The sequence below is a fragment of the Castanea sativa genome, chromosome 4, assembly GCF_040712315.1.
Source record: "Castanea sativa cultivar Marrone di Chiusa Pesio chromosome 4, ASM4071231v1".
Lineage (NCBI taxonomy): Eukaryota > Viridiplantae > Streptophyta > Magnoliopsida > Fagales > Fagaceae > Castanea > Castanea sativa.
The window spans coordinates 11,217,640-11,243,329 of record NC_134016.1 but is presented as its reverse complement, the minus strand read 5'-3'; the positions used below and the strand labels follow the sequence as shown (position 1 = coordinate 11,243,329).

Here is a 25,690-nt window from a genome sequence, read left to right as displayed (position 1 = left end):
TTGAAACAAAGCATAAGACCAACTGGCATTAATTTCCTTTAATACATGTAGTGTATGTACAACAACAAAAATGATAATTTTAACTGACTGCAAGTGCCCTCAATTTTTTCCTGGGCAAAAAGTGTAGTACAAGGAGGGAAAAAAAAAAAAAGACCGTTCAACGTGAATCAAGTCACTCAGATTTCTTTGTCCCAGAAAAATAATCTCCAACTGACAAGAAAAGGTGTTCACCCAATACCAAATCAACAGGAGGCAGATTTTCAATGCAATTGACTGTAATCTGCAGGGGAAAAAAAACAGGTATTAAGTAAGGACCATGAGACTAATACCAAGTGTTTCAGTCAAACAAACTTCTTTGGATAGTCACTCAAGCAAAAAAGCTCACAGAGCACAAACAGACCTTTCCATTTCCAAGTTGAAACTCAGACTTCAAATTTGTATGATCCCTAGATAGCAAATAAGTCTCAAGACCTTGAGCAAATTTTGAATTTCCTGCAACCATTGAAAAACATTCTATAGAGAGAAGATAACAAAAAAGAAAGACAAATTCATGGGTAGTTCAAAAGCGCATGGGGATTTTTCTTTCTTTTGGGTCCATTTTTATTTTTAAAGAGAGCTTTGGCTCTACTTTTTAGAGAGAGAGAGAGAGAGAGAGAGAGAGAGAGAGAGAGAGATATAACAAACCTGCATTTAGTCTATGAATTGCATCTAAACTGAACATTAGTGTAGGCCTTGTCAAGCTGATGACAAATGACATTCCAGAAATCCCATGGAAACTCTCCTCACAAATAATGACCTGCAATTTACACAATGCATAAAAAACAAAAATGTACAAATTTACCATACGCCGGACCGCTGTCAGAAGAAAATATAGTAGCTAAATTGCATTTAAGGACTGACTCTGTGCACTCATTATTCCCCGTAAACATTCTTGTATGTTCAACAAAAAGGAAAGACGAATCAGGAGATTTAATCCATGGTACAAGCTATGCACACCATTTGAGACAATTTGTCCATGGAATGGTAATTTACTATTCATATTTACATCTTGAACCTTCAAGCTCTAAAATATTCACAAGTATGCCATGGTGGGAACTTAAACTCAGATCCATCAGGAAACAATGTTGTTTATATATCATGTTCACAAAAGAATAAAAGATGATTAAGAAAACTCAATCTACATCTAGCGTGATCCAAGTTCCATAATTAACCAATGTCCTTTTGCTATATCAGAAACCTAGACAGAAGAAGTTACAGTTCCCCATTAATTGTTGCATTTCCCAATCTTTCAATCTGTTTTTTCACCAAAGAAGTAGAGAGGTAGGTACCATATAATTTAATCCAAAAAAAGAAAACAGAAACAGGTTTTGATTGTTTATTCCAAGGAAAAAAAATAGTGCCTAATCTATACCAAAAAAAAAAAAAAAGGTTTGTTTTAAAGAAGATTAAAAGCACAAAGAACAAAGAAAGAATATCAGGACTCTTCAAACTAAAACAAGCAGTGCCTATTCTATGCAACTTACCGCATGTGATGGCTTCACGGCAGAAGGAAGCAAATGGGAACCAATCGCATCTGCAATGTAGGAATCCTGCAATTAAATTAAACAATTGAGCTATGAATATGGGGCATAAGTGGTAATCATGCCAGACAATTGTTGATATGACACATAAGTGTGAGACCATTAAGATTTATATTTGCACAAATTATGAAAAAAGATATGCAAGCACACAAGGAATCATGTGAGTTCTTTTTCTTCTTTTTTTCATAACACAATACTTGGTAGGAAACACCATTGACCCCAAAGCAAGGAAAAAACAATCAAATCCCTTTAAAAAGGAAGGAATTTAACGTTTGAACTTTGAAAAAATAAGAAAAGCAGGGGTGGGGAGCAACATAGACAGAAGCTAACACCTATTATTAATGTCAAAGTAATTAAAGAAACAGGTGATATAGAAATTCCCAAAAGCTGGGACATATAAGAATATTCATGGAAAGTATTCTCATTTAACTAAACATTGAGAGGCACTTCTTTAACACAAATGTACAACAAAGGCACAAGAGGGAGTCACATGCACAACTAGGACAGCAGACATTCCACATGCTGTTGTAGTGGAACTCAATCCTTCACAATTTCTGGCAATTTGACGATATCAAATTTTTAACTAGTAACCAATGAACGATAGACTTTATTGGGTAAGTTAAAAACATAAATTCTCAAGCAACAAGCCAACAACTAGATGAAAGAAGAACCCATATCACTAACAATTCAAGTAGAAAGCCCTCATATATATACAAGACAATATTACCTGTGAATTCAAAACTCGCTCTGAGAGTGATTTATCTTCATCCAATGAGTTGAAGTAAACCTCAACTATGTCAGTAGGTTCCAATGCAGCTTTCTTCCGTAACTTCTGAATTCTATTCACAATCTACAATGGAGAATTTTTAATATATTCAATCATCGAAAACGTTCCACTTCTGTATTACAATACATTACACACAAGCACTTCAATGAATACTAACACAAACAATTTAAAGAAGCACCTCAACAACATCATAGTCTAAAGGACACTTACAAATGCATGTCATTATAACATAACAAACAAGTTGACTATACATGGTAGTCATTCTTTTTAATCAGTGTTGACCCATACATACTAGTTTTTTGTTTGTTAATTAGCATTGCCTATCCATACTTTTTTTTTAAAATTATTATCAGTGTTGACTATATACTCCACGACAAAAAATTGATGTAAGCTACATGACTAGAATGGATAAACACAGCATGTATAAGCATAACAATGGTTTGAATTTACCTCACGAGCAACACCAGCCTCATACAATGACTCATCCGCATGTAAATCCAAAATCACTAAAACATCACCTGAACCATTGAATGCAGATTATGTAAAGTCAACACTATAGTCACATCATAAATTATATTAGACATCATCAATAATCTATACCATCTCCAGCCGCATCAATCTCCAACTCTGTCATTCCATCAGGACGTTTGAAATCCCGAACAACCTGAAAATTAATAAGGTGACAAAATTGATATGTTAACACAATTGCAGCCCTTCACTCCTTACATAAAATGAAAGACACCAGGAATGGAGTCAGTATCTCATGAGACCACCCACTCACATGTGGGACCCACCCATGTATCTCATGAGACCACCCTCACACGTGTGGGACCCACCCATGTTGTAAGAGATCAAAAATACTTCTTCCTATATATAAGCCATGACCAACCCAAGGTAGTCCATCCCCACTGAATGGGAAGGGAATAGTATTGTTATCTCCATTATAAATCAACCTAGTGTCACCTAAACATTACTAAGTAGCTAGGACTACCCATTTAGCACTTGTATATTTCTTAAACCTTAAGCTAGTCGAAAGTATATTTTTTATAATAAAGTTAAAAAAAAAAAAAAAAAAAAAGGTAACGTTAGGTGTAAAGACAATCAATACTTTGTTAAGCTTCTTGCTCAAACATTACTTATCATCCTTTCCCAAAACAAAATAAAAATAAAGATAAAAATCCTTATAAAAATGCTTTGTTAAGCTTTGTGGTCAAACATTTATTTAAGTTAAAGGAACCTTCAAATTGAAATCCAAACAAAATTTTACCTTACTTTCCACTAAGATGACCAGGGAAATACATACAAACTCCTTCCAAGTTTGTTAGATTGCATCTCTGATGAAATTGTTTCCACCATTTATGCTAGTGTAAATCGAAGCAATAGTTAGACCAAGGTTATTATTTTTGAGCCATTGGTCACTTTTTCCAAGGAACATATTGAACTTCCAAGGTATTAAATGATACTATTGTTATTTTGCCAGCCATTCAACAGCATCAAGAATCAAATGTTGCCAAGGCAAAACATACACGCACACACATGACCAGTATTTAAACATGACTCTCAACAGATTGTTACAGAGATATTGATGATATATTGTTTTAGACAAAAAAAGGATTAGTACCTTAATATCAGTTAGCTTCAAACAATGACCTGCTATAGTAACTTCCCCGGCTTTCTCAAAGGCTAAAATATTTTCCTGTGACATGGCTTTGACTTCCTTGGCAACTACTCCCATAGATTTTCCAAGCCGCTTACCTAATACACTAGAAGAAAACAATAGATTGGAAGTCAAACAAAAGCACAAAACACGAATACCTTTCTATTTTTCTTTTTGATAGGTACAAAACACAAATACCTTGCCTTTCACAAGTGTTGAAACAATGAACATACCTAAAATCAGGTTCGGCACGTAAAGAAGCATACTTCAAGGTATCATTGCATGGCACGAGAGAACGCACATTAAGTTCTTCTAGCACATACTGCAAAGCAAATGGAAATAAATAAATCAAATGGCAACACTGGTTGCAGAAGTTGGGGAAGGGTTGATAGAAACATACAAGAATGACAAGAAAGAGCACACAACCCAGTAAGTGAAACTACATAAACAAGAACCATAGTTTGTGTAGTTTTCCTATTAATAACAGTGATCCATTGCATACAATGACAAGCTATTGTATTTATTGAGCAGGAAAAAACCAGAGCAATATGCAAGCCAACATTTTGCACCAACAAAAAATGATGTATAATTAAAAAAAAAAAATACACAATAAATTTCGCAGGAGTGTCTTTCAAGGTTAGTTCCTAGTTTGCATCCCGATATCAATGAATTAAGCCTTCCAAGTTTCACCAATGGTGTAACAGCAAATTAGCAACCAATAAACTTAATGGGACAAATATAATGTTGAAATTTTCTCATACTTAAAACTCCCTCCTTTTCCATGCTTCAAGTCATCAGAAGAACCTCTTTGGTTTCATTTTCTAAAATTTAAACGGTGTCAAATTGTACTTTTAAAATTTTTTTTTAAACATGTTTGGAAAACCTAAAAACCAATCATTTAAATACTTTCGCATACGTTAAGGTAACTAAACTCAATAGTCCCTTTTTTTTCACTTGAAGGAAATGAATCGATCAGACCTAACCAACTTGTACGACATGGAATAAGTCCATTCCCATAAAAACCTTTAAGACATTCTGCATCAGTCATGCTATGTTATACCAGAGAACTGAAATTTAGCTTGGATGAAGTGCTCACCAAACACAACCTCAGGAGTCTACAATGTAAAAACTAATAAAAATAACGGCATGGGACCACTTTTATTCAATACAAATGGCCACCCAAACTCTTTAAAAATGAAAAACAGAAAAATAAAAGGAAGTTGGAGGAATTCTAGATGAACATTTGGTAGGGACTGACAATAAAATCAGAAAATACAGTAAAATAAACTAGCTTACCTTCTAATAGAGACCAAGGACTTATTTAGACATACAACAATGCCAATACGAGTAACAGGCTACAGGCTACTAAATATGATTAGATAGGAGATACTACTAGAAAAAATAGCATTTATTAGAAGCAAAGTAGGTCAACTAACTCTAAATACAATTACAAAGAAACAGAAGTCCAATATAAATTGACATTATTCATGTATACCTCTCTTAACTTTCCAGCTATGTCATCAAGAAAGTCTGCATCAGGGTGAACTACTACCATCTCCCTGCAGTTGCTCGGAAAACAATAAAACAATAGTGAGGGTGACATATATGAGAACATGAACTCAAAGAAACAGCAGAAGCAACAAGAGACAAGCTTAACCTTAGTGGTGTTTTAAGAGGTTTGTTGTGACGCTCACGAATGTTGCGGGCGAGATCAATAATAGTCATCATCCTCACAACACTTTGTTCAATTCGTTCACCCCTCTGAGAAAAGAATTAAAAAAGAACGAAAAGGAATGCAATAGCAGGGTTTCAGAAGTTGCTAAAAGTTAATCAGTTCAACATCAGAATTAGCTAGAAACGCTAAATTAAATCAGTACCAGGATCTCAATAAAACTTTTTTTATATAGGCATAAAAGGAAAAAAGCTGAAAAAACTAGTTGGAATTAAGGCTCTCTCGAATTGTTTGTAAGTACTACTCTGTAAACAAATGGCACAAATTTTGGGAAAACTGTTGGCGCAGTAGATACATGTTATTTTATTTTAAGGAGTTCACTTGTTATGAAATGGTGATGATATTTATGGAGCATCACCACATGGCAATCTCGTGCCTCCATAAAGATTGTCAAGAGAGAGAATTTATTAAGTAATACACAGCTTTATAAGATAAGAGGATCACCTCTTGTACACAATGCTTAATAATTACAATCTAAACAATAAAGTCCAAAACAGAACATGTACACTAGTACCAAATGTTCAAGCCCACCCAAACAACAACCATACCATCAATGATTTCAGCACAGAAACAGAGACCTAAGCATCATTAAATGTATGATTGTTTCTTTCTCGCCAAATTACCCACATTAAGCAAAGAGGGATCACATTCAACATTATACTCCACTTAACAAACCAATTCTTCCACCAATCAGGTAGAACTACCCTCTTACGCACCAAGATCAAAGTTAGACCCACATTTTAAGTATTTAAGTAGAAGAATCACAAGACTCTCCTTATCAATTATTAATTTTAACAGCACTAAAATTTTTGAGGGGAAATGTCAATTTTTACAGTTCTAGTTTTGCTTCATCGACTTCAACGCCATGGCCTTTATCAAGTCTGAATTAGTGGGATAAATTGGTCTCATGATTTTGGTGGTGTGATAAAAAAATCTGCCTGATAATGGAAAACTCATGCATAGGGGGAAGATACTAGAATTTTCATTATGATCCTTTACTACCATTTTTGTTGTTTATTTAATGTCAACTCATGCACCCAAAACAGAACAAACCCGCAGTCTCACTCATTACCAAGGATGGAATGCAGTTGGTCTACAGCTCACCAGCGCCTGTACTAATAATACTAGACAAGCTAATAATTTAAATTAAAAATATAACATTTATTGAATTTCAGCCAGAAGATTTTAAAAAAAATTCAAAATAATGGGATTGTACTGTGAATAAGTTAGGTGAAAGATCATTCAGAGCAGATATCCAATTTAACATTAATTTCATGGCCTGAATAACCAAAAACAATTTTAGAAAAAAAAATGAGTTAGATATGACCAGCATACATGACTTAATCCTGATCAACCCTTCAAAAATAGAGGAAAGAATAGAACCCATACTTTTAAAAAGGAGAGGAATATGGAATACGAGGAAGAGGGAAACATTAGAAGGAAATCACCCAAATGAAAGTAATCCATACCTTCCCCTCTTCTTGAGGAAATCTGCAATAATGAATACTTTCCTCTGACCCATTGGTAACTTTTCGAAGATTTTGATATAGAACTTCAGTGAAGAATGGTGTGAATGGTGCCATCACTTTACATGAAACTAGAAGGACCTAAAAAACACATAAAAAGACCTAAAACATAAGTGAATGTTATGATGCCAGGCATTTCCTAAATAGCTAAATAGCACGTTGCACCAAAATATGAATAAGCAGAAATAGAACACTTGGAAATGTGACACAAGAGTGTCCCTAATCTAGAACAATTTCAATGCTCCCAAATTACAAGCTGTATCAATTAACAGAAGCAGGAGCAAGACTTGAGTTTAGATCCTTTTCTTTAATGGTAAGACTGGAAGTTACCCATCCAAATCAAGTTCTCCAATAATTAAATAGTAATCAGGAAGAGATTCAGTACAGAATAAGCATTTATCTAGGTAAAGGAAAGATTTACATCCCCTCGTGAAGGAGAAAAGAAGAAAAAAAGCACTCATAATATTATGCTTGTAGATGAGAATAAATTACTGAATGACCAGAAAGCTCAGATACAATTATACATAAAAACAGCTTGTTTCAAATTCAAGCCTATTACTTCGGGGATCTAACCACTAGGCTGCACCCTGACAAGTAAACTTTTTCAATGATGTGGCATGCTAATTTGGGAATGTTTTAAATTGTTGTGGCTTTTTGTTGTGTCCATAGCATTACTCATAATATAAAATCCAAATATAGCATTTTATATAGTTTTCTTGTGCTTTACAAAATATACCCAACTAATTTTTTAGTTTGACTAGTAAATATTTTCACAAATTCAAATTTTTTTACTAATAAAAGAGATGGCTCATGTTTCAACAAAAATCTACAGGATGTCCAGGCAAGCAATTTGCAAACTAATCTGTAAAATGAAACATCTAGCTGATGAGCCATATTGTACTTAAAAAATGAAATTAACTATGCAAAGTAGATAGACAACTGGCACAGTAACTAAAATAATGGGGATTACTGGATAAAACCACAATAGCAACAGGGACTCCGCCAATTGGAATAGGGACCAACTAGCAGTATCAGGACCATAAATAAAACAAACCACATAAAACTGGACTGATTGTAAGATGACACTGTAGGTCACGTAATGGCATGCAATCCAAAATGACTGCTTCAAAAAAAAGAAAAAAAGGATATATGTTACCGCCATCATACATTATAAAGAGTTGAAAGCGCCATCCTACAATCTTCTTCACCAGTACGACCTTTAAGTCTCTTACGGTTGAACCGGACATATATGTTTGTAAGGTTGTCAAGAAACTTCAAGAGATATGGAACCACCTGAACAGTTAATAGAGCCATTAAAAACTGAATTTGGTTTCAATACAAACAAACATATATACAAGCCACCATTAATTTCGCAGAGCCCACATGATATTGATAATGTACTATTGACAATGTTGTTCTCATTGCCATTCCAAAATACTTGTCTAGTTCAAAAAATATATACATAGAATTACTTTTTATATTATTGTTGTGCTTTATCAAATTTATTCTAATACCAACCAAAATGTTCTTTCAGAACCTGAAAACATCAACATCATTTCCATACAAACCAAAATTCTCAGAACACAAAAAACAGATCATATCACAACATAAAAGAAAGTAGAATTTATTTTGATGAACATTTTAGCCAATTCTCTTATATATTCTTCTTCCATGCATTTGTCCTGCAATTTATCACTTCCTATGCACAAAAAACAACTATTCTATAATTAGTACCAAAAATTCACTTCAGACAATGATTCATTGTGTTCTAAATGCAATGGTCCTTTTTTTCAAGGGCTAAGCATGAAGTATCCACTACAAAGTAACAGCAAATAGACAGCTAACCGTGTAAAGGCGATAACCATCCATTTCTTGGCGGAAAAAATAAATAAGAGACTGTGTGGCTGAGTTGATCCACTGGTCAAGCACATTAGATGAATTTTGAAGAGTGGCTTGATCAACAGGAATGAATGGTGCAAGCCCCTCAACCTCAAGTCTCTTTGCATTCTGAACAAGGAATCTATATGCATTGTACCAAGGAAGGAAAACATCCCTAACCTGGGAAGAAATAAAAACATAGGAAAGAGAGATTCGGATCAATTAGAGCATAACAAGATAAAAATACACAAAATAGATATCACTAAAGCTTACTGAAATTGAAATCAAATGGAACTATAAGGAAAAAAGCTAACATAAAAAGGAACACAATACTCACAACACCATGAACCCCTTCCTTTTTGAAACGTAAGGGCTCCGCACGCACCACTGGGGAGTTTATGATGTACAATCGTAACGCATCCTGCACATAGAAAATAGGACATATGCCTTAGCATGAGTGAGAAACAACGATTGAGTAAGCGGATCAAAATAGTGAAAAACAAATTAGAACAACCAACTTTATCAAACATAATAACACCAAAAAAAAAAAAAAAAAAAGACAACTTAGACAAGGATTATGTAATAACGTACAGCCCCATAGTTATCAATGACTTCCAGTGGCGAAGGATAGTTTCTCAAACTTTTACTCATCTTCTTTCCATCCTCTGCCAGGACAAGTCCATTGCAAATGAGGTTCTTAAATGCTGGTTTATCAAATAATGCAGTAGATAACACCATGAGAGTATAGAACCTGCAGAATGAGAAAGTCATTAAAAGAAGTAAACTGCTTGGAAAAACAGATTTTCCTCAAGTGTAGTACTGGTACACAGAAGATAAGAATAAATTCTTCCTAGGCAGTTGAGATATTCAGTAGTCTATCATCAGAAGATGAACACAGATCCCATCAAACAGGAAGGGATTATATCAACGATTTGATTAAATAAGTTTGATGCTCCACTCTTGAAAGTAAGGTAAACAGATGTAACAAATTCAATCAAGACATGGTATTCAGAAACATCAACAACTACCATGAAATCAAGGATTCATATATATCTGAACCTGGCAAGTATCATAAAATAGACAACTAAAAAGCAGGAAACCAACCATCCACGAGTTTGATCCAGTCCTTCAGCCACAAAATGCCCAGGAAAGTTGTTCTCAAAGAGTTCAACATTTTCAAAGGGATAGTGGATATAAGCATAAGGCATGGACCCACTCTCAAACCAACAATCAAACACCTGAAAAGATAAAACAACATATTAACATTAAAAAACCATGTAGCAAATTAGCATATCTGTTCAAAATCACCCAAAAAGAGGAATAACTAATTGGCTTTGCTGGAAGGAAAAATACAGATGACATGAGAAACACCCATTTGTATAGATAGGGGAGACAATCATTTTAAAAGGGAAAATACAGAAGTTGTGACTCAATAGGAGTGGATAATTAACATCACAAGTCAACATGGCTGCAATGTCATGAGAAACTCCCATTTGTATGGACAGGTAATGCTACTGCTAATGCATGTCTTTCAATTCATTTACCACTTCCATTTCATTATTAATTCTTCTGAATGAGGAAATATGAGGTCAAGACTAAAGTGTGTACAGAGTGATACATCTAAATGTAACCATGCAATTGAAACAGCAAAAACCAATGATTTAAGCCTAGGCACTCTACTGGATAGCCCAATTCAAAAATCTTACATCATCCACTCGTCGAAGCAGACCATATTCAGGACCACGCTTAGAAGGAATGGTGATATGATCAATCTTGTGACGGTGCAGATCATCCGCCTGTAGAAAGCAGACACTAAGATAAGCACACATGGTTTCAAATATTCTCTAGAAGGCAAGATAATCAAGACAAAAACATTTTTTGGGCTCTTCTATTTTTATTTTTCAACAGGAAGTACACAATATTCTGTACAAAAAAAAAAAAAAAAAAAAAAAAAAAAAAAAAAAAAAAAGGATGAAGGAGAAGACAAGAAAGACAAAAATTGGCAACAGAAATCAAGTTCATCTAAAGAACACGAGTAAGAAAGACATTGCCTGGCCACGTAGAAAACCAGATTATGATTTTACAGACAAGGAGTGCAACAACATCAACCACTTAACCACTCTACACTCCAGATTTCGCATAAGAATTACATGACAGCAATCCACACTACAGCCACTGTGCCACCAAAGCTCCTCATCCAACAACCCACTACCCAATGGCACAAGTGCTGCTCTTTGTTAAGATCCAAAAAGGTTCTTGTACAAGAAAAAAAAATATTACAGATTATCTATGACACACTGATGCTCTTCCATGAAAAACATATTCCTGCATCTCTTCTAACATCTACTAAATAGATTTAACGTCTTAATTTTGGAATTATTTTCTTCTTCTTCCTCTCTTTGTGTGTGTGTGTGTTACTCAATTATTCTGCTCCATAGACATCTCAGGCATCATTTAAATTCAGTACAGTACACGGCTCTTGGCCAGTAAAATATAACTTCCTCAATGATATTTAGGAAACAGCAGGGCAATCAAATTAAAAAGCTCCAATGGGTTCTTTTCATGCCAGATATCATGCGAACAAAACAATCTCAAATCACCAATCACAATAACTATGTAGCATGAAACTATATATCATCGCACAATGATCAAAACATGAGAAAATTAGAGGAAAAAGGGAAGGGGTGGGGGGTGTCAAACTTCTTTATATCTAGATATAGAGATAAACCATGATAAGCACTTTTTAAGAGTACTATGACCTCTTTCTGAGAGGACTATCATCAAGACAAGTATCAGTTTATATGGAAAGTTCATCAAAAAGAATAATTAAAGTAGACCAAGAAGATAAGGTTCTGTAATATCATGATTGAGACATAGTAGAGGATGCCCGACATTCCCTCAAATCACCAATAAGTAAAGGGGTCCAGCTAGGAGTATGTTAGGTTTAAGTCAAATCAGGTACCAAGTCCAAAGACATTGAAAACATTAATACACACAAACACAACTTCAGTATGAATAGAGTGCGTGCGTGTGCGTCTTGGTAAGTTATACATGCATCCCAGTAGGTCATGAATCCACAACCATACCCTGCTCCCCTTCTTTAGTGGGAGGAGATGTCACTGATATGAAACCAGTGCACGCTAGTTACAAGCAAAATTTGTAAAACACCCCCCAAAACCAGAAAGGGGCGGGGCAAATTGAAATAAATATTTTATTGAAATTATTGTTTTCCCAAATTCAATTCCAACAATTCCCCCTAATCTCATAGTGTTGTGCATAATTACAATTTTTTTTCTAAATAATAATAGCAATTAGAGACTCAATTTCTACATGACAAAACTGAGAAGTGAAATAGTCAATTAATTCATACTAAGTTGGATGCATTAATGTATAAAGATACAAAATTAATCAACCATGAGAAATAATGAGAGAGAGAGAGAGAGAGAGAGAGAGAGAGAGAGAGAGATCAAACCTTAACACCAGAAAGCTTTTCCAGTTTCTCAATGGAATCCATGACTTCTACTTCCTCACCGTCTTCACTAATCCAAATAGGAAGAGGAGTACCCCAAAATCTACTTCTACTAACCGCCCAGTCTCTTGCATTTTCCAGCCAATTTTGAAACCGTTTTTCCTTTAGTTTGACAAAAGAACACATAGCAGGTGTTACAACAACTAAAAAATCTATTACATATTTTCTAACAGGGGATACTTATCTCTATTATCCACAACATTAATAAATGTGACACCAAAATAATCTGTAACTTGTTTATAATTATAACATAGAATAGTTCAAGAAAATCAAAGATTCATAATTCAGCTGAAAGAAATAATCAACTTTCATCAAGTAGTTTAATTTTCTGAAATCTTAACCACCAAATATTTGGGCCCATGACACCTCTATATATTCATCAAGAAGGGCACCATTATAATGTAGCCACAGTTTAATTATAACTGATAACACACTGAGGAGTAACCAAAACTGTAGCCACAGATATTCTTTAGTCCACCCCATTAGTTAATTACAATTGGACAAAGGTATTGACTGATCTAGTGTATCAATGAGATGAAATGACAGAATAAGGTTGGTGAAAAGATGATAGACAAGAGACCAGAGGAGATCAGCTAAGAGAGGAAGAAACAAGGGAAGAGAGTGACACTGCTGATGGGCGCAGGAGCAACGATGGAGGAGGCAATGGCAGCATTGGAGAGGCATAGGTGACAGGTGGCATTGCAAAGGTACAGAGAATGGGGATGGGGTTAGAGAGCGAGATTTGAGTTTAGGGCTGTTTTGGTTGGATTCAATCACATCCTGGTGACAAGTTTGATTTAAGAAAATCACAAGGTATATGCAGTTTCTTTGTATAACAATGCGCATTATCTTCGTTATATGAAAAAATATATTTCAAACAGTCAGGAATTAGTCAATTAAGAAACTATTAGGTGAGCAAACAACTAGGTGAGGTGCAGGTTTGTCTTCAGGTTGATTATTAGTTAATTACAAAAATGAACCTGTACACAAATCCAACAAGTCAGGTTGCAGAGAAATTGCAACCAGGCCAAACTATTACACTCTCAGAAGCCAAACAGATTGGGCCAGTTTCAGTTTGTCAACATTTGTATGATAGCTAGCATATAGAAATTTAATGGGAAACATTGTGTCGTCATAAATTCTATCTAAAACTCAACAATTGTAGACTTAAAAAGGCTGCCAGCTTTTTTTGAGCAGCCACGGTCATTGTTGCAGGGAGATACTATACCTTCACAAAATCTGGAACCCAGTAAGTCTCCTTGTTGTTTCTAAGCAATTTCTCTTTCAATGTTTCTACTTTAACAAACCTGGACAAATATAGAATAGCTTGATCAGGAAGAATAAACGTTAAAAACACAAATAGAAACGCAAAATAAGGAAAAGGGAGGATAAGAAATACAACAAAATGAGAGTAAAGAGACATCATATTAAGTAATGTAACTGCGTGAGCCTGTAACATCCCCAATCCCTCCCCAACTCCCTGAGAATCTGTCCTGAAAGCACTACTCTGCATACTAGAAAGGGAGCAACAAGAAAAGATCCGACCTCTTGAGTGATATCAAAACACATCACAAGAAGATGGATAATATCAATGACAAGTCAACAAATACAGTCCACTTTATCAACATATATTGTTTTACAAAGTAAAATTGAGTTGCACACCCACAGAGTAGCGCTAAGCCCTCATTAGCTTTTTTCTATCTTCCATTCAGTCAACACGATTATCCATTCTACTTTAACAATTACCTACTAAAGATCAAGCTCATATTTATTATTTATGAAAGTATTAGTCACAAAAAGTTATTTATTTTTAAAATGCTTTAAAAAATTTTAAAGTGTAAGCATTAACATCCCTACAGAACGAAACTTCCCATGATTTTAACTTAGTAGGAATTATCTCTCCAATATTTCTGAGGACTTCCCATGTCAGCATCAAGTACAGGAGAAAACACCATATTGGCAAGATTCCATCAACAAACCAACGAATAGAAAAACAACGCAAAAATTAAATTTAAGCATCTGTTCCCAATAGCCGGAATTTTCCAACCTTCAGAATAGGGTCACACCAGCAATTGTTAGAAAATCAGACATGTTTTTGAAATATTATTTTATGGTAACCGAGTGAGTGGCCCCAGGGGGTGCAAGAGGGGAGGAGTTGAACCATTGAACCCGCTTAAGGTTGGAAGCCTCACGAAGTGGGTGCAAAAACTTATACATAACCCAATGACTTTAAAAAAAAAAATTCAGTTCAGAGAGAATTGGATTTGGGAACAAAACAGCTAGCTACAATATAAGTGCAGTCAAGGTTAACAAAAAACTTAGTAAAAATGCACTTACCAGCTTGGAACAGCTCGATAAATCAGAGGAGTTTTTGATCTCGGGCAAAAGGGATATGAATGCATAAAGCTTCCTAACTTAACAAGCCGACCATTTACCTGAGCAAATACAAAAAATTACAATATAACAAAGAAAATGATGAAAAACAAATAAATGACACAGTGGGTATAAAATTTATAGCATTCCACCCAAAACATAACTTTGTTTTCAGGTTCAAACTTTTCTTTTGAACTTTTGTTGACAATGATACTTTAATCTTTCATTCATCGACATCCAAATACAAGATTTAGGACATGAACTAAGAAATAAAGGGATTTGTACAGTTACAAGATAAGTATTGAATTGAATAATGACACAACTGTCAACAATGTTTTCAGAGTTTTCACGCACACAAATATTATTGTTGTTATCCTCTAAGCACTCTCATAATCAAATACATCTGAACCATACCTTAACTGCTTCAATAATATCCTTATCTGCATCTTTCACGTACTGCCCACTGAAATCAGAAACTTTTGTAGTAAAGCAGCCATCATCATCAACAGCCACAATTAAGTTCTCTCCCTACAATAGAACAAAACAAAGCAAAGGATGAAGTATCTCCAAGACAGGACAGAAAATTCAAGTGTGTGTGAACAAATTTCTTGGGGGATTTAAACATTAATGAAACCTCCCAAATATAATGCAAAACATAGAGTGCACCAGAACAAACAGACGAGCAAAAGTAATAAAATTTCAGTTGCAACATATTTGGGGGCAGAGGGTGAGTATTTCAAATTGCTCATTAAACAACATAAGTAATACTACCTCCGTCCCAAATTGTTGGACCTGTTTAGAAAATCCAACTTTTTAAGGAAACACCATTTAATGAGTTGTATATCAGTTAAAAGGTACAAGTTTCTTCCCTCATTGATTTATACACGAGAAGAATGATATTGACTTTTTAAATAAAATAAAGGGTAAGAGGGAAATTTTATATATTTGACTTTTCAAAGAGGACTACATTTTGGGATGTAAAAAACTGAAGTGCATAGATGATGGCAGATTCCCATCATGAAATCAGAGCAACAGAGCATCAAACTTCACCAAAGCAACATCACTAACAGGAACCAGGTGATTTTCAAGATGATTTTTGTATGAGTATAATGTGCTCTATTTTTTTATAAATAATGAAATTTTATTGAAACCAAAAAAGAGACCTAATTATATAGGATGTATACAACTGGGAACAAATACAGTCACACACACAAATTACAAGCACCCATCAAAGCATTAACAAAAACAATAGAATGACTACCTAAAACTGTCATCCAATCTAAATGTTTATGGAAGAAAATTTTCAGGTCTCATCCTGTCCTTTCAGTGCCCTCAAAGCTCAGGTTGTTTCTCTCCTGCCAAATAGACAACATCAAGCAATGAGGGACAGCCTTCCTAGTAAAACTATTGTGATGAAGCCCAAACTTTCCTTGACAACAAGCTAGCTCAACCAGAGTCTTCAGCATTATAGAATGAACACCAAACAAAGTGAACACCAAAGTCCACAACTCAACAGCAATACGACAATGAAGTAGGAGGTGGTCTACTGATTCCCCATTACTTTTACACAAAACCAATCCAATATCAAAACTTTTCTTTCTGCAAGTTATTAATCATCAAAATATTCCCCAAAGCTACAATCCAAACAAAGAAAACCACTTTGCAGGGGACCTTTGGCTTCCAAATGCTCCTCCAAGGAAAGGAAAAATCACTAACACAAGCCAAAACCCAGTAATAGCTACTAACCTCAAAACCCCTTCTTCCTAGTTGGCAGCCAACACATCTTGTCTTCCCCCAACCCCTCAATGAGACCCCATAGATAATATCCATGAAACTAGATAGAGACTCCAGTTCCCAATCCTATATAGCTCTCAATGATTTCAAATCCCAAAATAGAACCCCATCAGAGAACTACATTAGATCAGCCACACAAGCTTCCTTATTCTAACTGATTGCAAACAGCTCTAGGAAACACATTCTCAACGGGCTATCCCCACACCAGACATCCTGCCAAAACTTCACTCTAGCCCCATCCCCAACCTCAAACTAAATATAACGAGAAATGGAAGGCCAGCCAACTGTGGTAGTCTTCCACAGACTCACACCATAAGGACTAGTAACAAGATAAGATTACCTGTCTCACCCCTCACTCCCATACTTAACCCCTATCACCCTCCAAAACACATCTCTTTCAGTCCCAAATCTCACAGCCATTTCCCTAATGATACTTCATTAAAATGTCTCAAACTCCTAACAGCTATTCCGCCATACTGAAGAGGGGCACAAACCTTAGACCAATTCACCAAATGGAAATTTGATTCATTCCCCAACCCACTCCAAAGAAAGTTTGTTGGAGTTGTTCCAGTATGACATACTTTATATCTGCAACTAATGCAATTCAACTCATTTTTTCATACATATCCAATATGATTTTTTTTTTTATATAAGTATTTTAATGACATTAGAAAAGCACAAAAAGAGGCATTGTCTTGGTACAAAGGGGTATACGAAGAGAGAGACCGCCCCCAAAACAAAACAAAAAAAAAAAACAAAAATCAAACAAAGAAATTAACATCAAAAATATAAATCACCTAAACGTCTATGAAGCGAAGCATGGAGAAACCAACGGAATTTGAAGTCTACTTGTCTAAAGTCTTGAGAAAAGAAAACTTGATATGTGGTACCAGCAGCTCCCTTTCCTCAAATGTATGAATATTCCACTTTCCAAAGACATCACACAAGGCATTAAAACCAGCCATCCAAGTTTTCCCATTGTTGAGTTTTTCTAAACTCCTACTCTGAGAACCCAACACAACAGTCACTGAATTAGGCATTACCCAACCAACTCTGAATAGACATGACAGTAGATTCCACGTCTCCTAAGCAATTAAACAGTATAAGAGAAGATGGTCCATGGACTCCCATTGGATTTACACAATATAATGTGCTTTAAGATACACACGTTTTTATTTTATTTTTTAAAATAAAAAGGATAATAAAGACAACCACCATGTATGGAAAGATTCCACATCTCCCAAGCAATTAAACAGTGTAAGAGAAGATGGTCCATGGACTCCCATTTAATATACACGATATAATGTACTTTAGATATGCACATTGTTTTTTATTAAAAAAATAAAAGGATAATAAAGACAACCACCATGTATGGAAAATGTCCAATGACTAGACAATTCTAAAGTGGAGGGCTTTAGGAAGGAAAGGGAGAGGGAACAAAAGATGACATGGAATAAAATGTGAAACAAAAATGTTCAAACAAACAAGCTCATCTAAAGGTACTAAATCAAAATTTTCAAAACCTCAAGTGTGTAGCATTATGTGCATCTTTAATTAAAAATAAATAAAAAAGAAGACCTTGATTATCACTTGATTTTCAATGCACACACGATAATCATCTTCACCAAATGCAGGCGCACAATGCACAATTCCCGTACCACTGTCATCAGTGACATAATTGTCCGCAATAACTTTAAATGCAGAGTCAGAGTACTCCTTAAAATAATCAAAAAGTGGTTCATACCTGCAGTACACAACCTTCCAGTTTCAGTACCCCCAAAACCCCATAATGATATTTTACTAAAAAGGAATTCACAAGAACAGTAGTAATCATCTGGAAGTAATCTGATGACAAATAGTAATTATGCAAAGAGTAACAGTAGTGCTCACTTCAATCCCACCAATGAAGCCCCAGAGACTTTCTCCAACACTTCAAAATGATCCACAGCATCTCCAGTTTTACCAGTTGAAGGTCCCTTGGTCTTCGGATTGGGTTTTTTGGAGTCATCAAGAGATCCATTAGCAACATTTGGTTTGGGTTTCTCACTAGGAAGTGCTGACAAACGAGATTCAGCAACCACATATACTTTTCCAGAGTACTTGTTGCGAACCTGGTATTCTTTTCCACCTCAAATTAGATACCAAAATAACATATAACAGAACACTCCCACATATTGTAGGCTATATATGTGTGTGTGTGTGTGTGTGTGTGTGTGTGTGACATGAAACGGATACCATTATACAGCAACAATGTTAAATACAGCCATAAACAAAAACAGGCAAATATGTGCCAAGAAAATGAGTGGCAATCTTTACAATCTTTAAACATAATCAGTAAACATACTGCTCGGCAATCTATTTATTTGTGAACTATCAATTAACTTGATAAACACCATATATCTTTCTTTTTTTTGGTAGGGTAAATAAAATTCCAAATTTGCAAAGTAGGGAGACTCAAACCTGTGTTATAACAAGATCTAATGCAAATATCTTAGATATAACAAGATCTAACACTTTTAAGGCAAATATAACAGAACACTCAAATTAGATACCAAAATAACATATAACAGAACACTCCCACATATTGTAGGCTATATATATGTGTGTGTGTGTGACATGAAACGGATACCATTATACAACAACAATGTTAAATAAAGCCATAAACAAAAACAGGCAAATATGTGCCAAGAAAATGAGTGGCAATCTTTACAATCTTTAAACATAATCAGTAAACATACTGCTCGGCAATCTATTTATTTGTGAACTATCAATTAACTTGATAAACACCATATATCTTTCTTTTTTTTGGTAGGGTAAATAAAATTCCAAATTTGCAAAGTAGGGAGACTCAAACCTGTGTTATAACAAGATCTAACACAAATATCTTAGATATAACAAGATCTAATGCAAATGCAGTCACATAAGCCTGACACTTTAAGGCATGAGCCTCCAAGGACCCCAGCTTCCATATGAAAACATAATTAAAATAAAAATTGAAAAAATTTAAATAAAAGTTAAAGACAGGAAGAGCTTCAAACAGCCACCTTCAATCCCACAATTTTAAAAACCCAAGAATCTTTTATTTTTATGCTGGGATAAATGTTAATAATGGAGAATCCTTCCAATATAAGTCCTTCAACCCAATCCAACAACAACCAATATAATCATCTTATTTAAAGGGTAAATTTGGAAATTTTATATCATAATACTCCATCTAGCTGTGTTAACAGTCTACCACAGAAGCTCACATATAAGTTGACTAAACATATTAAAAATATTAAACATACCTTCACATAGACAAAATTGGCATTGACACAAAGGGCAAGATTACTAGGAAGGGTCCATGGAGTTGTTGTCCAAGCCACAAAAGCCGCCTTGTGTGGATCACCAATTACTGGAAACGTCACCATTATTTCAGGGTCAGGGACATCCTGTATAACTCCAAGAATGTTACATAATTGAATCTATAATATCAAGGTTCAAGAATTTGTATAAAAATCGATCATATAATTGCTTTAAAACCGAAATGATAGTTTACTACAAGAGTGGCTAGAACCTAGTTCCCCCAATTTGACTGGTTGGGCATGGCCACCAATCATGAATAAGTTTTTTTTTTTTAAGAAAGTAGGGAACCTTTCTAAAGAAGAGTCCTTTGGAATCACCTCTAGTTAGTAAAACCTATGGACAACTAACCCCACCCATGAGAACCAATTGCTGGATAATCCAAGGACATTCACTCCTAAGGGGCTAAGCAATCACAGAACAAGGTATAAATAAAATTACATCATACCAAGAACAAGTTATAAATAAACGCTAAAGACCATTAGTTCGGCAACCAAGCCTCACATATGAATGGTAAACAGAAGTTTCAGATCACAAACCCTATATTCTTGACCGGCTTCAAAATTAGATAGAGGTGTCTTGCAACCAGTGCTGTATGGCATGACCTGAAAAACACAACATCCAAGCAATTAAATTGAGTCCACTTTAAAATTTTAAAACCTCACCATCACCCAAAACCATAATAATTGTAAGAATTATGGTTTAATAATTAAATTCACAAAATCCTAATAAGCTTGAACTTTAAAGATAATCTGTAATTTATCATGATATCAGAACAAGTTGTCACGAGCTTCAACTTGTCTCCACTCTACCTCCCATATAAAATGGTAATTCCGCGTGTTGGGTATCCTTTATATTAGGGGGGTGGGGGGTTCAAGCCCACAAGTGAGGAAAAAAATGTTAGAATTTTTATTATGATTAAATTCACCATTTTCAGATAACTTAAGATTTTGGTATAATCAGTAATTTATCAATAATAATAATAAGTTTTATTTATACTTAAAAATAATATAAAAATTCAATTTAAATCTCTTTTAGTCCTAGAAAATGCAATTCATAAAGATTCAATATAAGAAGTGGAGAAGCACATAGGAATGAGGGAGAACATTCGATATCTTGGATCAATAATCCAAAATATTGAGAGATTGTTGATAAAGTGAATCATAGGGTAAGAGTAGTGTACATGCAATGGAGAAGCGCATTAAAGATATTGTGTGATCATCGAGAATAAATGATTCATAAAAATTGAGAGATTGTAGATAATGTAAAAATATCGTGATCGTAAAGTAAAATACCTATTAAGTTAAAGGGAAAATTTTAGAAGATTGCTACAAGACCAGCTATACTATATGGTACTGGATGTTGAGCCATTAGGAAGAAATATTCAAAAAATAAGTGCAGCTGAAATGAGAATGCTAAGATGGATAAGTGAAAATTCATTGAAAGATAGGACTTAGAATGAGGAAAATCACTTAAAGATAGGAGAAGCCCCTATTGATGAAAGAGTAATGCTATATTCAAAACATTTTCACAACCATTCGTAAGAAATCCTAGGTGACAAGTTGTTACAATTTCTAATCTTGGCCCACCAATGATATCACTTTGTTACCCTCCAATAACAACTTCTCATTTAGGATTTGTTGTAAATTGTTGTGAAAATTTTGTGGACATAGCAATAAAAGATGAGAGAGAGTTGCTTGAGATGGGTTGGACATGTTCAAAGGAGAGCAATTAACGCACAAGTAAGAAATAATTTTGACTCAAGTTGAGGGCACAAAAAAATAGGTAGAGAAAAAAAAAATGCCATTTAAGAAAGGCTTGGTTGATGAGGATCCATGTGGTAGAAAATAAAATAAAATAGAATGGAGAAAAACATACATGTGGCAGAGGCTTATTTGTTGGTAATTTCCACAAGCCCGTAATGGGTCTTGAGTTGAAATTGCACCCTCTCTTACAAGGAGAGAAGATGCCAATTTGAACTACAGCTCATTTGCATATGAGAAATTATAACACAGACATTATAACTTTCTAGTATCACTGACTGCCAGCATAAATTAAATAACTACTTCAAAACTTTTTTTTTTAAAAAAACCAACTTCTTCCTAGTACTAAACCTATCCAGCTACATTAAAGCGAACCATCATATTATTGAAACCATCATATCACATCCAAAGGAACTCAGAATGAAGTCCAAAAATTTCATTAAAAATTCATTACGTGTCAACTCAATAAGAAAGCCATTGCCCAAATTAGAATATGAAGAAGCACATATTTAACAGTTAACAGTTTCACTAGTACCTACCAAATTCTTTAAAAGAGAAACTGATAATAACAAAAAACAAGAAAATTCAAAGATCAACAGATCAAGAAAAATACAGACCTTGAAACCCTTATAAACAAGATCTTTTTTATAAAGTTGGGCAAAGACCCACCACACACTCTCCATGAAGCTCAAGTCCATGGTCTTGTACCCATTGTTGAAGTCAATCCACCGCCCTGTCCTCCACACTATCTTCTCCCACTCCTCCACATACCTACCAATACCAAATACATCATCAATACCTTCAAGATTCAATGTTTGTCAATTTAATCCTAAAAATGAGCCAAGTTTAGACATTTATAAAACATCTTATTATTTGTTAGTAATTTTTGAAAATTAAAATAAGAATGATTCAATGCCTTTATTTTGCTAACAAAATTGAGTTGCTAAATGGACAAAATTTCAACTTTATGAACTAATTTGATAATTAAAGTGAATCTTTAATTCATTATGAACAGAAAAAACTTCAAATTATTATTTCAAAAATAAAAAAATTTAAATGCCTTCATATGCTAATCAAAAACGCATGAACAAGAATTTGAATTGAATTGAATTGAAGAACCTGGTGACAATGCTTCGGCACTCCTCGTTGTACTTATCAATCCCTAGCTTCAAAACCTCTTCGCGTTTCTTGAGATTGAGCCGGCGATCGATCTCGTTCTCGACCGGCAAGCCATGGCAGTCCCAGCCGAAGCGGCGAGTGACATGGAAGCCGTTCATGGACTGGTACCGAGTGACGATGTCCTTGATGGTGCCGGCGAGGATGTGGCCGTAGTGAGGGAGTCCGGTGGCGAAGGGCGGACCGTCGTAGAAAACGTACTCCGGCGAGCCTTTGGTCCGTTCGAGCTGAGTCTCGAAGGCCTTGATCTCCGTCCAGAGGCGGAGGATTTCCTCCTCGTGTTTAGGGAAGGAGAAGTCTTTGCCTTCGCATACTTCTTCCATTGTGGCGGAGGCGGATGGCGCTGTGTTAGAGGAATCAGGGTTTTGGAGTTTCGACGCTAAAATGACTCTGGTGGATATAGTGTGGGTTTTGTTTTGGTTTTTTTTTTTTTTTTTCTTTTAGTTGGACAAAAATTACGGGTCGGGTCGGGTCGGGTCAAATTTGATTTTTTTATTCGGGTATGGGTTTTCCTTTAGAACCAGTCATGTACCGTTGACCACTCCAGTTCCGTTACTTTGGACGCTCTCCCGTTGTTGAGTTTTTGTTTTAATTTTTTTTTTTTGAAAAAGAGATTTTGTCTTAAAATTTGATTAGGAATTTTGGTTAAAATAAAAAAATGTAATGCTAAGTCCACAATATTTATTTTAGATTAGATTGTTACTGGAGTATAATTTATTGTGGTTTTTTTTTTTTTTTGAGGATCAAGAATTTATTGTGGTTATGTTAAGGAAATAGTGTTTTTCAATTAAAAATCACAAGCCTAAGTTACGGTATCTAATATACCCAAGCCTAAATTATTGAGCGTACTTGAAGTAAAATAAATTGTCAGACACGTACAGGATTACAACCTACTTAACACAATAAACACTAAATTTTTTTTTTTTTTTTTTTTTGAAGAGACAATAACACTAAATTAAGATAAGAACATGTGTACAAACCAATGACATTGCCAATAGAGTATCTAATTTTTGAAGATTTTTTTTTTTTTGGTAAACCAATTTTTTAAGATACTACTACAATTGTTCTAAGTATTCTGTCAGATTATGTGTGTCCCATCTTATGGAATGAATTCTCAATTTATAATTAAGACTAACACAATTATGTTAAGTCCCTTTTGCTATGTGTCATTTTTTTTTTTTTGTAGGCTGTGTCATGTTTTGATTGCATCTTTAGTGTAAAATCTATCGTGAGTAACCGTTGCCTTACTACTTTTAGTTGCTTGGCACGTCTCAAAGTAATCGCTGGAGGTCGCTGTCCTTCCATGGAAGTATCTTTTATAGGCTTGGGCTTTTTGTATGTTACCTTGATAAGGAAGTAGGTGGCTGATTGATGTGTTTGGTTACGAGGACCACCCAATGAGAACTTTATTACTACAATGACATATTTGATGTTTATTATTTTGAATTGATAATTTTATGTGGCATAAACTATGAGACTGTGTGTGTATATATATATTTTTTGAGAAAAGTGTGGGTATATATAGCATTAATCTCAAAAACAATACATAAAATAGTCTGGTACCAAATATTAGTTCCAACAAACAAACTGGAACGAGCACTAAAACAGTATTCGTAACTTTATAAATATAATATAATTTAATAAATAGGAAATACATAAGGTTTGTTACATGTGTTTATTGTTATCAATAACTTTTTGGTATAAACTTCGAGATTCAAAAAATAATTAAAATTAGTGATTGTTCAAGTATTATACATAATGTATTATTTATGTATGGATGAGTGTGACTGTGTGGGTCAATAATTAATACAATGCCAATGGATTGAGTTTTGTCATTTTGTTTGAATTTTTTTTAACATGAAAATAAAAATATTATACAAATTTAACAATAAAATGGTCGTGAGTTCCAATTAGCTCAACTGGTAAAGTCTCTGATGGTAATTAGTGTCTTAGTCTGATAATAAAGAGCTATCATCAGGAGTAGACACCATAGATTGAAACTCTCTAAAAAAACAAAATGGACACACATACCCACATTTACAATAGATAATGACAATTTTTTTTTTCTTTTTGAGAGATAGTTTCAATCTATTGCGTCTATTCCAGATGATTACTACAATAAACTTTATCAATTAAGCTAACTAGTATGCAACCCATGCTACCGCACGTGAATAGATATAATTAAATAAGACAATGGAAAAAAATATTGCATTTTATTAGTTAAGTGTTACTATTGGTTTTTTTTTAATTATTAATCATGAGTTTATTCATGTTTAAAAGGCTTAGTTAAGTCTAAATTTATATTATTAACCAGAAAATTTCATTAACAAAACTTAGCATTATGTAAATTTTTTTGCAATTGCAGTCGAGCAGACCAGCAAACCTTATATGATATGGCTTATCAACTGGGGCTTTACTTGTAATTGCTTATAAATAATTGGCATAAGAGTGGTTTGTGTGTATAGGTGGGTTGTACATTGGGCGTATAGGAAATACTGTTTGTATTGTCTATCTTCTAGCTTAGATGAGTATAGTTTGATAGAATTTGTATAA

The 25,690-nt window shown here is 34.5% G+C and overlaps 1 protein-coding gene across 2 annotated transcripts; it reads right to left on the bottom strand.

Annotated features, from left to right (window-relative positions):
• LOC142631172 (isoleucine--tRNA ligase, cytoplasmic) lies at positions 1 to 23,546 on the bottom strand. Of its 2 annotated transcripts, none has more exons than XM_075805268.1 (28): positions 23,081 to 23,546; positions 22,579 to 22,732; positions 20,738 to 20,803; positions 20,144 to 20,287; positions 18,747 to 18,967; positions 18,435 to 18,600; positions 15,477 to 15,590; positions 15,027 to 15,124; positions 13,918 to 13,996; positions 12,633 to 12,791; positions 10,867 to 10,956; positions 10,265 to 10,398; positions 9,752 to 9,911; positions 9,498 to 9,581; positions 9,128 to 9,340; positions 8,450 to 8,575; positions 7,226 to 7,363; positions 5,682 to 5,785; positions 5,520 to 5,583; positions 4,258 to 4,346; positions 3,989 to 4,130; positions 2,968 to 3,031; positions 2,818 to 2,885; positions 2,308 to 2,430; positions 1,524 to 1,589; positions 685 to 796; positions 401 to 492; positions 1 to 280 (listed from the first exon to the last, which is right to left on the bottom strand). In XM_075805268.1, the coding sequence occupies exons 1-28, from the start codon at positions 23,458 to 23,460 to the stop codon at positions 173 to 175; spliced, it is 3,558 nt and encodes a 1,185-aa protein (XP_075661383.1). In that variant the 5' UTR covers positions 23,461 to 23,546; the 3' UTR covers positions 1 to 172. The 2 variants fall into 2 exon arrangements, with proteins under 2 accessions (XP_075661383.1, XP_075661384.1); XM_075805269.1 differs by having other exon boundaries at positions 401 to 471.
• Between the last annotated feature and the right edge of the window lie 2,144 nt (positions 23,547 to 25,690).

What these genes read in the sequence shown, in the direction of transcription:
- LOC142631172 (XM_075805268.1), bottom strand. Translation starts at nt 23,460, where the DNA reads ATGGAAGAAGTATGCGAAGGCAAAGACTTCTCCTTCCCTAAACACGAG. An exon ending in CTGGATCAAACTCGTGGATG is followed by an intron (nt 9,912 to 10,264) that starts GTTGGTTTCCTG and finishes CTCATTCTGCAG; the next exon opens with GTTCTATACTCTCATGGTGT. An exon ending in AGCGAGTTTTGAATTCACAG is followed by an intron (nt 1,590 to 2,307) that starts GTAATATTGTCT and finishes ATTTAATTGCAG; the next exon opens with GATTCCTACATTGCAGATGC.